Here is a 15,561-nt window from a genome sequence, read left to right as displayed (position 1 = left end):
GAAACAGTTTCGCCAGCATTACGACAGTTCTTGCTAAAGCGTAGAGGTATTGTTGAGCTCAAACAGTTTTCTAAATCTGGCCATTTTTGGAGAAATGATTAGTGAACAAACAGATCATGTTGGCAGGCAGGATGGGTTGGCTCACGGTACTTTCAGGTCGCGAGAACTCCGGCTAAGCTACCAAGCACGTGCTGACGCATCGCCTGTTCCTGGCTTTCGAACCTCTCAACGCGTCTTTGTATCTAACGTCGCGTTACCCGCCAATTTGACTTCCACTGCCTGATCCACGCTAACGAGTAACACTTGTTGTCTACCTTACCTGATCAAGGACTCGACGTTCTTGTGACTTGTGAACTGCAGCTTTCCTTATTAGTCAATGATTTAGTCTACGTAATCGACACTGCCGCTACTACGTTCCCCTGATGAGGTAGTAGTCACCATGTCCAGAATCGACAAGCTTTCAATCTCGGGTGTACGGTCCTTCAGCCCCTCCGTCCGTGAAGCTATCCAGTTCAATACGCCTCTTACTCTTATTGTCGGCTACAATGGATCGGGAAAGACAACCATCATTGAGTGTCTAAAATATGCCACGACCGGCGAGCTGCCGCCCAATAGCAAGGGTGGCGCTTTCATTCATGATCCAAAGGTGCCGACATGCGCATTCTCAACAAGCAGACCTGAATGCTAACATAATGTAGCTTTGTGGCGAGAAGGAGGTTATGGCTCAGGTCAAACTCCAATTTCGATCGATCAATGACCGTCAACATGTCGCTACTCGAAGTTTACAACTTACCGTCAAGAAGACCACCCGCTCTCAGAAAACCCTAGATTGCTCCCTGGTTGTAGTCAACAATGGAGAGCGAACAACAACTTCTACTCGGCAAGCTCAGCTAGATGAAATGATCCCAGAGCGCCTCGGTGTTTCTCCTGCAATTCTTGATGCTGTCATTTTCTGCCATCAAGATGAATCCCTTTGGCCATTGAGTGAGCCGGCTGCTTTGAAGAAGCGCTTTGACGAGATATTCGAGGCTATGAAATACACGAAAGCCATCGACAACCTCAAGGTCCTCCGAAAGAAACAAGTCGAGCAGCTCGGCAAGCTTCAGAATGACGAAGCTCATAATAAGGTGAACAAGGATCGTGGGGACAGAGCCGAGAAGAGGATGAAAGCCCTGCAAACCGAAATCGAGGGATCTCGAGAAACCTGTGAGTCTATCACTTCTGAAATGGAGGAGACGCAAGACAAGATCCGAAACATCCGAGAAACGGCGAATAGCCACCTCGCAATTGTGCAGAACCTCAATACCAAGCGTGAACAGCTTGAGTACAGAGAAGAGGCTGTCAAAGAATTGAAGGCCACTATCGATGAATTGCCCGATGACGACGGAAAGCTCGAGGGTGACCTAGCACATTACGAAGACCGTATGCAGCATCTTCAGGATGAGGCCGACCAGAACAAAGCACAGTATAATGAATTGCAGACCGAGTTAGGAAAATCACGAAAGGAGCTTTCTGCCAAGCTTTCCGAGCAGGGCAAACACCAATCGGATAAAGACAAGTACGAGCGGCAATTGAAGATCCGTATGGAAACCATTCAGGAAGCCGCCCAGTCTTACGGCTTCTCGGGCTTTGATGGCGATCTTTCGGATCACCATGTCAAATCCTTTAATGACAGACTTCAAAAACTTCTGAACGAGAAGAAACGAGACCTGGAGCGCTTGCAGAAGGAAAACTCCGCTGAGCTTGACCGGGCCACTGGCGTTATCACTGAGCTTGAAGGTCGTAAAGCTGCTCGCACACAAGACCGCGTGTCCGCGAAACAACGAATGGGCGCTATTGAAAAACGCACATCGGTGCTCCAGAACGAGTCAAGTCAGATAGACGTGGACGAGGGTGCCAAGGCTGTCCTTGATGGGCAGATGCAAGACCTTGAAAGTAGATTTCAGACAACCCAGAAGACCTTCGAGAACGCCGATTGGGACCGCCAAATCTCTGACGAGAACGATAAGCTGCATCAGCTCGAGAATGAGAACGATAAGCTAGGCCGGGAACTTGTAGAATGTACTCGTCTGGCATCTGAGCGAGCCCAACTTGACTACAGGAAGAAGGAACTTGTTGACCGCAAGCGCAAGCTTGATACCTTGACAACCACCTGGAAGCCGAAGCTCGACAAAATTCTTGGCAGTGATTGGCAGCCGGAAACACTTGATTCTAAATTTCAGACATTGATTATGGACCAGAACAAGGTTGTCAGTGAGGCCCAGAAGCGTCGTGAACAAATCCGCCAAAAACAGCAGAAAGTGGAATTCAAGTTAAGGACTTCTAAGGAGTCACATGAGAAGAAATCTAAGGATGCGGCTACTTGCCAACAGCAGGTCGTCAATGCTCTTCTAGCCGTTCGCGACAATGCTACCATTGAGGATTACAAAGAAGAAATCGAGGTCACTGAGTCCCAGGTGGAAGAGCTCAGGAATGAGTTGAGCCTCTTCGACGCTCTCGTGGACTATTACACAAAATGCAAGCGCTTGCTCGATACCAAACGCAAGTGCCAACTCTGTGATCGCCATTTTGATGACAACCAAGCTGCAAGCATGGAGCGCTTGAGCAAGAGGATTGACAAGCACCTTGACCCAAGAGGCAAAATTGATACAGAGAAAGACCTCAAGGACACCGTCGCAAACTTGGAAAAGCTACGATCGGTCAGGGGATCTTATGATACGTATGAGCGATTGACTGCCGAACTGCCTAGTCTTCGAGAAGAGTGCAAGGTTGCCGAAGCAGAGTTTGATGCCCTTGAGAGACAAGTGGAAGAATATGGATCCATCTTGTCGGCCGAGGAAGAGAAGCAGAAAGACCTAGAAGATATGTCAAAGACGGTCCTTAGCATTACACAAACTGTCAAGGATATTGCAGAGTCCGAGAACCAGGTTGATCGTATCATGTCTCAGCAAATGTCAGGTGGGGTCACTCGAAGTCCCGACGAGATTCATGAGCTTCAAGCTGGCCTATCGGACCAGATGAGGAACCTTAAAAATCGCATCGCGAAGTTAACTACGGATCGCCAGCGTACGAAAGACCAGCTCAACTCTCTTGAGCTTGAAAAGAGCGAGTTAAGAAACAAGATCAGCCGAGCAGCGGGTCAATTAGACAAAAAGCAAGACCTCCAGAATCAGATCCAGGCACTGAAAGAAGAGGCTTTGCATCAACGAGACGTCATTCAGCGAGCTGACGAGGAGTTGGAGACCGTTGAGCCCAGCATTACGGAAGCAAGGTCTGCCCGTGATGAAGTCCTAAGACGCGGCCGGGCCAAGGAGCAAGTCATTGCTGACGCCCGTGATGCCGTAGCCAACTCCGTCAACGAGATGAAAATGATGGATGCTGATATTCAAGATTATATCGACCGAGGCGGACCCTCTAATCTTGCATCCAATGAACGATCCATTGCCACACTTGAGAAGACAATTGCGAGTACCGAAAAGGAGGTCACAGACCTTACCGTTCGCACGAACAAGCTCAAGCAGGATATTGACAATGGAGACCGCAAGAAGAAAAACATCAAAGACAACCTGAACTACCGCAAGAACCTTCGGACGATCGACGTTATCCGCCAAGAGATCGCTGAGTTGGAAGACCGCAATGCAGATGAGGATTACGAACGCCTCCAGGCTGAAGCTCGCATGCAAGAGAACCACTATAATCGCCTTCTTGCTGAGCGAGGCTCCGTTATGGGATCTATGAAAACAAAAGATGAAGAGCTTGGAAGGCTCCTTCAAGAGTGGGAAATGGACTATAAGGACGCCAAGAGAAAGTATCGCGAGTCGCACATTCGCGTGGAAACGACCAAGGCTGCCATTGAAGATTTAGCGCAGTGTAGCTCGGCCGTGGACAAAGCTGTGATGCAATTTCACTCCATGAAGATGGCCGAAGTGAATCGCATTGCCGGCGAACTGTGGCAGAGCACCTACCAAGGAACAGACATCGATACTATTCTCATCCGCTCAGACAATGAGTCAAACACAGGCAAACGCAACTACAACTACCGACTCTGCATGGTGAAGCAGGACACTGAGATGGACATGCGTGGCCGATGTTCGGCTGGACAAAAGGTTCTCGCGTCTATCATCATTCGCCTAGCTCTGGCTGAGTCTTTTGGCGTCAACTGCGGCCTGATCGCACTCGATGAGCCCACCACGAACTTGGATCGCGACAATATCAAGAGTCTGGCGGAGAGTCTCCATATGATCATCAAAGCCCGACAGGCGCAGAGCAATTTCCAGCTTATTGTGATTACTCATGACGAGGACTTTTTGCGACATATGAGGTGTAGCGATTTCTGTGACAGTTTCTTCAGAGTCAAGCGAGATGAACGACAAAACAGTGTCATCTCGAGGGAGAGCATCACCAAGATCTTCTAACAGGTGTATCAAGTACTCAAACAAGACGATTTGAGATTTGATGTCGGGCAAATATGTAAAATAGGCTGAGATATAATCAGTTCTTGGCGTTTTGTGGCGTGTACAAATATCATCATATATCCGCTTCTTGTTTGTGCACTGCGATATCCTGATGTTGCTCCTGTAACACCTGGGTAAACAAACGTTCAATGATATCCACAGCCTCATTTAGTGTTGGGTGCAGCGGTGATAAATTATGTCTTCTGACGCAAATCCGCCCCAAATGCACGATGCTATGATGAGAACTGGTTCGATGCTGTCGTCTCTACCAAGGACGTCGGCTCATTACGAAGAAGGGATACGAATACATCATATCAGGAACTCACAATGCTCGTCATGCAATTCCGAGGAGCTCATTCTAGCCCATCCTGGACAAGCCTTGAGCTAGGTGAAGTAGCTAGAGAGGAATCAAATTAGTTTCCAATGCTTCGTCAAAGCAAGAAGATCATCAAACACGCACAGGAACCGAAGAGTCATTCCGGGGAGCAATTACATGTGTAGTTAGTTAGTTGACTGTGGTTGTAGCGGCCTCCTCAAGCCACCGCTTATTACATTCGCCAGATTCATACAATAGTTGAGCCGAAGGATCATTCATCTTAGAGGCGAGTACGTAAAAAGTTACGGAATTATACCCCGGCAATAATATTCGGACTCCACACACACCCTTGTTCTTGGGGTCTTGATGTCGTTGACGCTCTTATTTCACTGCAATGGAATTATTTCTCCACCCTCCAAGAGAGACCAGACGGCTCCTTTTGCCGAATTGCTCGAAAAAGTTCCTGGCCTCGCCCTCGCGCCTCGGATTTAATAAATGAATACGGCAGTCATGGTTTTTGCGTGCGTGGTCCCCGTTTTCGGAGAAAGGATCATAATGGACTTGACTACAACAACAACAACAACTCAGCTCAACTCAATCTCTTTCTCCCCTTTTTGACCAGGATCCTCATATGAAAATCCTTCACCGGCGTAAACTGAAGTCAGAGTAACCAAGCCAAATATAACCGTATTGAGAAAACTACAGGTTCCTGATTAGCAATCACCGCTGCGGTCAGCGCCGGCTTCCGGACAAGGATCTCTACAGCTACTACGTCGACGACTTTGACTCAATCCTTTGAAATAGGTGAAGAGAAGTAGGGGTTTTCTCTTTTCATCTAGCCTTTGGGGCTTTCTTACGCAACAATGGCCGCCTCACCACCAACACCAGAACGAAGGACGAGCTCAGATAGTACTCTAGATGTTGAACGAGACGGGGCCTATGCAGCGAATGGACACTCCCAAGACCCTCCAGCCGCCGAAGCAACTCCCGAAGGAGCGGAGACGACACCGGCCGGCAGTAACCCATCTCCCGGAGCACCTGAGGCCGGTGACCCCGAGGCCGGACGGACCAAGTCGGAGACAATATTGGTAGTTGGCGCTCTTTGTCTTGCGCTCTTCCTTGCCGCTCTGGATACGACCATTATTACCACAGCCGTTCCTACTATTGCCAACGAGTTTCACTCAAGTCAGGGTTACATCTGGATAGGAAGTGCATATCTGTTGGGCAACGCCGCATTCGTGCCAACATGGGGCAAGATCTCGGATATCTTTGGTCGCAAGCCCGTTCTTCTTGCTGCAGCTGTCATCTTCTGGATTGGATCTCTGTTGTGTGCTGTTAGCAATGGCATGCCGATGCTCATCGCGTCGCGTGCCATTCAAGGCATTGGCGGAGGAGGTCTCATCGTTCTACCGAACATCGCCATCAGCGACCTTTTCTCTATGCGAAACCGTGGAATGTACTTTGGTATTTTGGGCATGGTCTGGGCTTTGGCATCTGCGGTTGGCCCTATTCTCGGCGGTGTATTCACAAGCCAGGTCACCTGGCGATGGTGTTTCTACATCAACCTTCCCATCTCAGCCGTTGCCATCGTTATCCTTGTCTTCGTCCTGAAGCTCCACAACCCACGAACACCGGTGAAAGAGGGTCTATTGGCGTTGGACTGGCCTGGCAGTATTCTCATCATTGGCGGTACCATTATGTGGTTGCTCGGACTTGAGCTTGGTGGTGTTTCTTTCCCCTGGGACTCTGCTACGACAATTTGTCTCATCGTCTTTGGCATCTTGGTCGTTGGTCTCTTCCTCGTATACGAATGGAAGGTCGCCAAGTTTCCCGTGCTTCCTATTCGCCTCTTCCACACGCAAAACAGTGTTGCGTCTTACGGAGTTGGTTTCACTCACGCATTTGTCTTCATGTCAGGCAGTTACTGGCTTCCACTCTACTACCAGGGGGTCCTCGGTGCTTCTTCGTTGCTCTCTGGTGTCTACCTGCTTCCATACGTACTCTCCCTGTCGTTTGTGTCGGCTGGGGCTGGAATCTACATCAAGAAGACAGGCAATTACAAGCTCGTAATCGTTTTGGGCTTGATCGTTACCGTCATTGGATTCGGTCTTTTTATCAACCTTGAGCCGCGCGCCAACTGGGCCAAGATCATCATTTTCCAGATCATCGCCGGTATCGGTATTGGTCCTAACTTCCAGGCTCCTCTCATTGCGCTCCAGACGAATGTTGAACCTCGAGACATTGGTTCTGCAACCTCATGCTTCTCCTTCATCCGTCAATTGGGCACATCAATCTCCGTTGTGGTAGGAGGTGTCATTTTCAATAACAAGATGGAGAGCCAATACCCTAGACTAAAGGAAGAACTCGGCTCCGAACTCGCAGATAGACTCTCCGGTTCCAATGCAGCGGGCAGCGTCGAGCTCGTTGGCTCCCTGACGGGCCACGATGGCAGGGTTGCCAAGACAGCTTTCTGGAAGAGTCTGCAAACAATGTACATCGTCTATGCATGCTTTGCGGGCCTGTCGCTCATCATCAGCCTGATGATCAAGCAAGTCAACCTCAGTAAAGAGCATAAGGAGCACAAGACGGGTCTCAAATCACTGAAGCAACGTGATGATGAGAAGGAGGAGGTTGATACCGCAGAGGGTGTCACGACAGGTAACGAAAAGACGACCGATAACTAAAAGCGGCGTTTCATGTTCTTTGTTATTAAGGATATTTCAACATACCCGCAGTCATGAAACGAAACTGCTTTTTCGGTATATGAGCACTTATTATCGGATATAAAACATACGAGCGTTTGTAATTAGACTGCTGCTAATGAACTGATTTTGAGATTTATCGACGCGACCTCTAATGTTTGGATTGTGTAGAACCACTCGATGTTGCAAGGGCTCCAAACTGTATCATTGAAGGCATTGGTCTATAATATAAGGAGCTTATAACGAGGACTATTTCCACGACGGCTTAGGTCAGGCTCGGGCTCATTCAAGCGATTGTTAATTAGTCAAAGGGAATTCATGGGATCGAGTCTAAAATAACTTCTCCCCCTCTTCGACTGTCCTCTTCCACTCCTCATAATCAAACCCGAGATCTTCCAATGTCCTCAGTTCATGTCTCTTATCACCCGCTGCTCTGCTCGCCAACTTGATTTTAGGTACTCTCTCCCTCACCCATCGCTTATCTAGTCCCCAGTAAGGCGGCCTTTTACCCTCGCCATCATTCTCGAGGCCAAGCTCAGGGGCCTTGGTGGCGGTGTTGCTCAGTTCATACAAACGGTTGATGTAGTCGACATCTTCTGGGAACGCCATGACATGTATTGCTTTGCCTTCTCCTTTCCTTTCGTGTTGCTCCCGTACCCAGGCTTCCATAGCAGCTTCTGAAGGGGGGTTCAAGCGTCCAGACCAGATGCGAGCAATCAGTGCACTCTGGGCTTCAGCAATAGGGAAGGGCACGATTCTCTGTGGAACACTGAGAAATGACAAAGTAGGATCCGCGGTGTAGAGAATCTGCTCCCAGAGATGAGCCGCATGGCCTCCACTGGGTACAACGACAGTTGGATCAAGAGACTTCAAGAAGGGGTACGAGTAGTGGAAACCAGTGCAGAATATGACAGCATCAATGTCGTTCTCGATCTGACCGTTGGCGAAGCGAACACCACGTTGAGAAGGGAGAAACTCGACAATCTCGGGAACGCCAGCTGCCCATGGCTCTTTGGCCGGTGGTATCACGGTGGCCTTTTCCTTTTCAGAGACAAAGATGGGCTGCTTTGCAACGGTAGAGAGTTGTGCACTCACGTCGACTCCAGAGGCAGAGTTTCCGACAACAATGACTTTCTGGGTAATTGTTAGTCAACGGTCTGCAGGGGGCAACAGACATCCCTACCTTATCCTTGAAATCATTGGGGCGTCGATAGAACTTGGAATGTGATATAGCCCCTGGGTATGCCTTATCAAACTCGACGAGGCCAGGAATATCGGGGATGAATGGATCATTGTAGTGGCCACTCGCCACTACAACAGCGTCATACTCATCTTTGATGACTTTATTGGCTTTGAGATCAAGAACCTCAACCGTCCAGGGCTGAGAACGGCCTAGACCAGGTTTCTCAATATTCAACACCTGTGCGTGGTATGAGATGTGAGGGTTGATTTCCTGAGCATATTCCTTCAGGTACTGTAGCACAACGCTATGTCGGGGGAACAGCGATGAGCCTTGAGGAAACTCCTTATCAGAGTATCTCATGAGAGAATGAGGAATGTTTGTCTCAAGGAGGTCGTAGATGGGTGACATAAACTCAACATCGCCATTATCGTTAGGCCACAGTGCTTGGTCTGGGGTGAAACTAGGCTGGGTTCTTGGGACTGAAAAGCCTTGTTCTCGGGCTAGAGGTGTATAGTTCCAGACACCTCCTGGTGTGGCACGTTGCTCGAAGACTCGGATTTTGGAGAACTTTTTCTCTGCGAGAAGGTATCTAGAGTGAGAGTCAGTGACTGGGCTATATGTGTAGGTGGTATCAGTGATTACCTGGCCGCTGCGAGGCCACTTGGACCAGCACCAATGATGGCGATGCGACGAACGTCTAGTTTATCTGCCAACGCCATTACTTGTCTACCTCAAAGTCGCCGACGGCTTTGGACGCTGGACTAGATATGGCTTTACTGGAACGATGAGACACAGTACGTCTAAGTCACAGTGATGTAAGTAACAATGTGAGAGTAATTACATAAACCAGCTGTGGCAATAATGGGATGCAAGCATTCGATAAAGATGCGGGATGAGCAAGGGAGTATATAAATACTCTGAGCGGCTCAATGCTCTTCTCATGAACGGCTCCTCGTCTCATTCGATTAAAATCGATGATAAGAGACGCTGCCGATGGATCCCGCACAATAGCCTCATCCGCTCGGCGCTGTCGAATGATTGTCTCTTTGAGTATGGTTGCCTCTTTAGGTAATCCCGGTCGGCCTCCGCGCGACCCCGACTCCGGGCATCGGAGGACCCGGCGCTGCCAGTTTGACCCGTTGAGACATGCATGTCTATCTAATGAGACAATTCGACTTGGTTCAATATATGAAACTGTTATACCTTCACCTTCATATCACAGCTTCTGGAATCTCTGTATTCACGCCTGTACCTCATCAGGGTTCATTAGACTCTTGTCCCTGCGGCTCCGCGAGTTCTTACTAACGTTAGTGAGGGAGGGCCCCCTTGAAGGAATAGCACCTCAACCTCGTGCAAGCACGCAATTTGGTCCACCTCCATCAACATCCTCCAGCAATAGCTACCTATTGCACGATGGCGTATGTTTATCTGCTGTTCTAAAGACTCATATTAACAGCGAATGAGGTGATTGAATGATTTTTTTTATTCCTCGATGCTCTCCCTTTGTAAATGACATGCAATCTCAAAACCTCTACATACATTCTTATCCAGTCGCGATATCAATCGTATATTGATAACGGTCTCGTCTGACTGGGCTACTGGGGCCATTCCATTTATTGCCATGCCACTCGCTACTCTTGACAACGCCCATTGCCGAAAATGGCATCTGCATCTGATATGAAGGCTTCGATCCACCGTTTCCGCCTCCGCAGGGTGTCTCCATCCCCGAGGGACGTCGGTCGGGCCCGGTCCGCTTCACCACCAGTATCTCCTGACCAGCGGATACAGCAGCAGGATGTGGCCCAGGGAGAGGCGCAGGCTCGGCGGCAGGATCAGCAAAAGCAACCTCAAACGGCCGTCACGGGCCGGAGCGCAACTGGGAGACCCATAGCCCCGGCCTGTGATAGGTGTCGCAGCTTCAAAAAGAAATGCAGCCGCACATTTCCCGTCTGCTCTCTATGTGCCAGCGCCGGTCAGAGGTGTTCCTATACTAACCCTGTTGCCAATGCCGAGGCTCAAGTGCATCAGCTGCGCTCTCGAGTACAATGGCTGAGCCAATACATTGAACAAACCATCCTTCCGCCAGGTCGACAAGATGTGATAGAAGGTATCGAGACAGGATCTGACCTGGGTATTGCACTCGGCCATGGGCCACGGAGCGGTATTGGGAATGTCGCAACTTCGGGGACAGTATCGTCACCTCTATCGCGAGTGCCGGGTCAGATGGCTTCTCCTTTAGAGACTATAGGCTCTCTTCCCTCTATACGGGGACAAGACCACCCCTCAACTGGGCGACAGAGTGTTGATGTGCGCCTGGAGGAAAGGGATCCTGGTAGTGTGCGAACCACGAGCAGTCGTTTATCTTATGGAGAGTCAACGGACGGATCAGTCACAAAACGACGGTTGATTGCGAGACAAGCCCTGCCTCATGATATTGCCCCCAGTCGCTTTGTCGATGCCTTCTTTCGTCACGTCAACAGGGCATATCCATTTGTCGATCAAGCTCGAATACGGCGAGATCTCGAACTTTTGGGGGATGCGTCTCCGGCTGATCAGGATCCCCCCATGACACTTTTGTATCTCGTCATGGCCATTGGATGTACATCGCTTGTACGGGCTGGGCAGATCCCTAGTGACACTGCGCGTCGGTTCGATGTGGTATACCCCGACATCATACAAGAGTGTCTCTCTAACGAAAGCATCGAGTCTGTGCAGATTCTCATCTTGTTAGGGTTGTACTCTCTGTTTGATCCAGCAGCAACCTCAGCATACTTCATCGTCGGTATTGCGGCAAGACAAGCCATGATCATCGGTCTGACTAGACCAGACGAACAGCCACGTACGGCCGTGGAGACCGAGCTCAGACATCGACTTTACTGGAGTATCTTCGTCCTTGACCGTATGATGTCGGCGTCCCAAGGGCTACCAGCCGCTTTTACAGACGAGCATGCCAATGTACCGCTTCCGGGGCTGACGGTGGAAGAGTTTGCCAGTCCGGATCGAGCTGTGTATGCTCGGAATTTACAAACCAGTCGGCATGTAATTCAGCTCCGGCAGCTCGAATATCGGATTCTTCACGCAGTACATCTACAACAAAACTCTGAAACCGCACGCCTGGCTCCCGCAGATAGGCGTACGGTACTGAATAGTTTGAGGTCTGAAATCGAGGACTGGTACAGCAACGGGTGTCTCATGTCGCCCATGGAAGCAGACAATCTTCCTATCCACAGCAGCATCACATGGTTGAGTGCTCAGTATTACCACTTGTTAATTCTTCTCTACTTTCCGAACCACTTCAACAGCTCTGCGGCGGCTGTTACTCGTCAGGAGCAGCTTGAGTTTGCTCAGAAGCAACTCCAAGCCAACTCAGCGCTCCTTCAGCAGCGGCAACTGCCCCTAAACAGAGTATCACTGAGTCGGTTATTGCCAGTATGTCTGTTGTTGATGCATGATTTCGTAGCATCGTATAGGGCCGGTGGAGCATCATCGTCGGCCCGGGAAGAAGTCGTGCTACTAATCACGCTTCTCGAAGCGTTTCCGGAGGGATGGACAGTGGCACAAGAAGCAGCTCACATCATGCAGCAGTTTGCTGACGTGTTGACGGGACAAGGGGGTATGAGCACTGCGTACTATGGCGAGACTATAGAAGAGCTCGTCAAGCAGTGCATCGTTAGTTTTACCGGGTTGCTACATCAGTTCTTGGGTAAAGCGACATGCTTCCAGTCGATCGAGTATGCACAAGAGAGTCAAGAGGTTGAAAGAATAGGGCAGATTGGAGCCACGCAACAGTCGTCGTCGGCCAATTCACTGTGGCTGAATGGAGCAGACTCGAGTATTGGGGGAGTTAATGAAGAGGCCGTGCTAGGATATGGATGGGGTTCATGGGATCTTGACTTTCTTTAGGCGAGAGTTGGATATATACTATGTCCATCGGCGATGTACGGATAGATGGTCTGTTTCTATTGTGCACGTATCCAGTACAAACACTGGGTACAATGACCGTTTTCGGAGGAGAATATTCTATTCAAGGTAATTCGACTGACTTATATTTAGATTTTAGTTAAAGGGTAGTGTTGTAGTGCATACTATGTCAATTCATGCTATAGATTGGCGTGGAGTAGCCTCTCGCTCTGACGATTTCATAACTGGTGGATTATATATGATCAATATTTACGCAGGCGAAGGGACAAGGTTCCCGACCGTTAAAGATTAACGATGTCCGAATTCAATTGACTGAATAAAATGCATATCATTCCAACGGCGACACAGCCTCGATTTTAGGTCGTTTGCGGGCCTCAACGGCTGGGAACAGAGTTTAGCTGGAGGCTCTGCCAGCCCTACAAACCCCTACTAGATAGACCCTCTGTGCTGAATTGGAACTTGGGTTTACACCATTGAGAAAGCTTGGCTTATAGAAGTTATGAGAGAGCCAATACAAGAGGAATGCATGTGTGATCTGTCTATCCGTCTATACTTGGATGATGACGACGCTTCAATTAACATGGAAGTGGGTTTTCCTCCGCTGACATGCATCTGTAGCAACTCTCTGATTGCCCCAAAAAAGGATTGGATGTATGTATGTAGGCCTAGGGGAGCAAGAAAACACCGGACCTTAATATAGGGTATCAAAATAAACTTAACAAAGAGGCCCCTAAGCTTAGGCTAGATTTACTTAAATATTTTTATTGCTTAGGGTCAAGGGTCTGTGTTTTCTTTCCTCCCCTACCTAGGTAGGTACGTATGTACTATATTTATTCAATGGACCGACGGACTGCAGGTTTATTTATGGAACTCTCCTCTGTGGATCGGTAGAGATTACCACTGCAAGGTCTTATGCCAGGAACACGAGACAGTTATCCTTGGCTTTTTCCCATACGGTGGGCGATCATGAGTGAGGTGATAATTACAGCGATGTAGTGAAACTGTGGTCAACATAACTGTGCTGGCTAGGTAATCAAGGAATGAAGGAATTGATGGTTTGACAGTGGCTGAATATTGATTGATGATGGCCTTGGTAGGGCTGCATATCGCGGAATGGCAGGGAATTTGATAGACAGCTAGAAAGCAGGAAAATACGGCTAGTGGTAGTAAATCAGATTCATGATCAGATGCACTAACTAGACGATCACCCGCCATTTAATTAATTACTATTTCTTTACGGAGTAATTTGTTTGTTTTATTCAGAAACTGATTAATACATTTGTCCCTGCAATGGATGCATGCACGCACAAGGTAGCAAGCGGCCTCATTTTGTCACGTTATCCCAATTCAGAGGGCCCGTAACCTTAAATCAAGATGGATGGCAGAGAGTTACTTGTGATTGATCAGAGCGGAAGGTGAGGTGAGGTGAGGTGGCTATACGAATGGGCTGAGTCCAACGGACATTTCCATTGCATACAGGTAGGTAGGTGCGGAGTATTAATTGTTACACTAGCTTGTGAGTTTGCGTGTCATTTCAGTGGATGGCTGGGATGTGCACTAACAGTGGGGACTATGCATGGCTGCACTGCCGCAGTCTTCCATTTCAATCTGCATTCGTTCCCTCATCAACATAGCCCAGCCCTCTCTCTCTTATTATTAGTTATGTCATACCAATGCATGGCAAAGGAGGAGTGCGATGATGTGATCTTTTATTCTGTTACCGGCATATTGATCAAATTCAGAGACACCGTCCGTCCAGTGAATGGCCAGCACTGCCTGCCTTTATTGACTCCGGCAGTTCTGCATGTGGGATCCCTCCCAAGGCTGATTGAGTTCATCCACAGAGTCCACACACAGAGTTCCCAACGTTAGTGGAAAGCTAAGGCAATCCGCCGTTGGAGGCGGGATGCTGCGTCCCGTCTTTACGGTTCCATCCAACTCGTTTTAGACTCCACCCGTCAAATGTGCAGTAAAGATCAGTAGGTATGGATCGTAACACGAAGGACTGCATGATGTTTACCGTATGCGTCATGGCATATGAAATCGGAATTCATGATAGTGAATTGTCGCAAGACAAGACAAGACTGCCGCATCCGACGTAAACAGTAGCAACATAGTCTGAGACATGCTAGTTGCAGCAAACCCGTCCACTCTGGCCATTTCCTGTCTCCAGAAATCAAGGAACCCACCTCCAATTCAGGATCTGGTAGCGACGAAAAGTCCAGGGCAGCCAGTGGAGTTCCATCACTTATCGCTACAGGCTGGGCACCCCAGAAAAGAAGTACCTAGGCGAAAAAAGAACGCCTGAACCCCTGGAGTCCTGTGCTCTGCCACCCTGGGCTTGGCTTCCAGTTCCATTTGGCTGACCTCGCCCGCCCCCAGGCTTTCTCTGCCCGTGGGTCGCCCTTTAAGCTAAGGTACCTAGCCCACGCCCCCTGCTTGGGCTGTTTCAGCGACCCAATCTTATGGAGGTCAAGGAACTCACTCCCATCTGTTCTGCCTCTCTCTTGGCCTTGACTAAACTAAGCTGACATCCTTTTACTACAAACGCTTGGGCTCTTCTTCTTTTTCCTTACATCTCATTTCTCTCTTCTCAACAACAACAACAATATCCATTATTTTCAGCCACCAATTAAATCGACAACAAATCCCTCGTGATCCCGGCTCCGTCTCTCGCTTCTCTTCCGCTTTTCCTCATCGCGCGACTCCTTTTTTTGTCCAATTTTCGTATAACCTTATTTGACTACTACTGTCCTGTACTGTACTTTCTCACCTCGGTACCCGTGGCCATCCGCGTGAGCAAAGCACCCTGTACCTTAATATAGACACGACCGCCCCGACTGAACCACCGCGTCTCACTGTCTGTCGCAATCGAATTTTCTTCCATCAACAACAGCAACGCTTCATCATCGTCCGTCGAGCGATATCGACGAGTATTTTCATCACTTCGACTATTTCCCCGTGACTCCCGGTCGGAGTCATTCC

The 15,561-nt window shown here is 49.1% G+C and overlaps 4 protein-coding genes across 4 annotated transcripts; 3 read left to right on the top strand and 1 right to left on the bottom strand.

Moving 5' to 3' along the window:
* Positions 1 to 439: 439 nt before the first annotated feature.
* Positions 440 to 4,415, top strand: FSUBG_11305 (DNA repair rad50; the record flags this gene model as incomplete). Its single annotated transcript, XM_036675974.1, has 2 exons — positions 440 to 646; positions 699 to 4,415. The coding sequence occupies 2 exons, from the start codon at positions 440 to 442 to the stop codon at positions 4,413 to 4,415; spliced, it is 3,924 nt and encodes a 1,307-aa protein (XP_036533212.1).
* Positions 4,416 to 5,633: 1,218 nt separating this feature from the next.
* On the top strand, positions 5,634 to 7,454 carry FSUBG_11304 (DNA repair RAD50; the record flags this gene model as incomplete). The annotated part of the gene is made up of 1 exon (XM_036675973.1): positions 5,634 to 7,454. One exon carries the CDS (start codon positions 5,634 to 5,636, stop codon positions 7,452 to 7,454), a length of 1,821 nt encoding a protein of 606 aa, XP_036533211.1.
* A 348-nt stretch (positions 7,455 to 7,802) lies between these two features.
* Positions 7,803 to 9,374, bottom strand: FSUBG_11303 (thiol-specific monooxygenase; the record flags this gene model as incomplete). The annotated part of the gene is made up of 3 exons (XM_036675972.1): positions 7,803 to 8,606; positions 8,656 to 9,244; positions 9,298 to 9,374. The coding sequence occupies 3 exons, from the start codon at positions 9,372 to 9,374 to the stop codon at positions 7,803 to 7,805; spliced, it is 1,470 nt and encodes a 489-aa protein (XP_036533210.1).
* A 940-nt stretch (positions 9,375 to 10,314) lies between these two features.
* On the top strand, positions 10,315 to 12,558 carry FSUBG_11302 (STB5-SIN3 binding protein; the record flags this gene model as incomplete). Its single annotated transcript, XM_036675971.1, has 1 exon — positions 10,315 to 12,558. The coding sequence occupies one exon, from the start codon at positions 10,315 to 10,317 to the stop codon at positions 12,556 to 12,558; it is 2,244 nt and encodes a 747-aa protein (XP_036533209.1).
* Between the last annotated feature and the right edge of the window lie 3,003 nt (positions 12,559 to 15,561).

This window comes from Fusarium subglutinans, assembly GCF_013396075.1.
Source record: "Fusarium subglutinans strain NRRL 66333 chromosome Unknown NRRL66333_c0000212, whole genome shotgun sequence".
In the NCBI taxonomy this organism is placed as follows: domain Eukaryota; kingdom Fungi; phylum Ascomycota; class Sordariomycetes; order Hypocreales; family Nectriaceae; genus Fusarium; species Fusarium subglutinans.
This window is presented reverse-complemented; position numbering and strand designations above follow the sequence as displayed.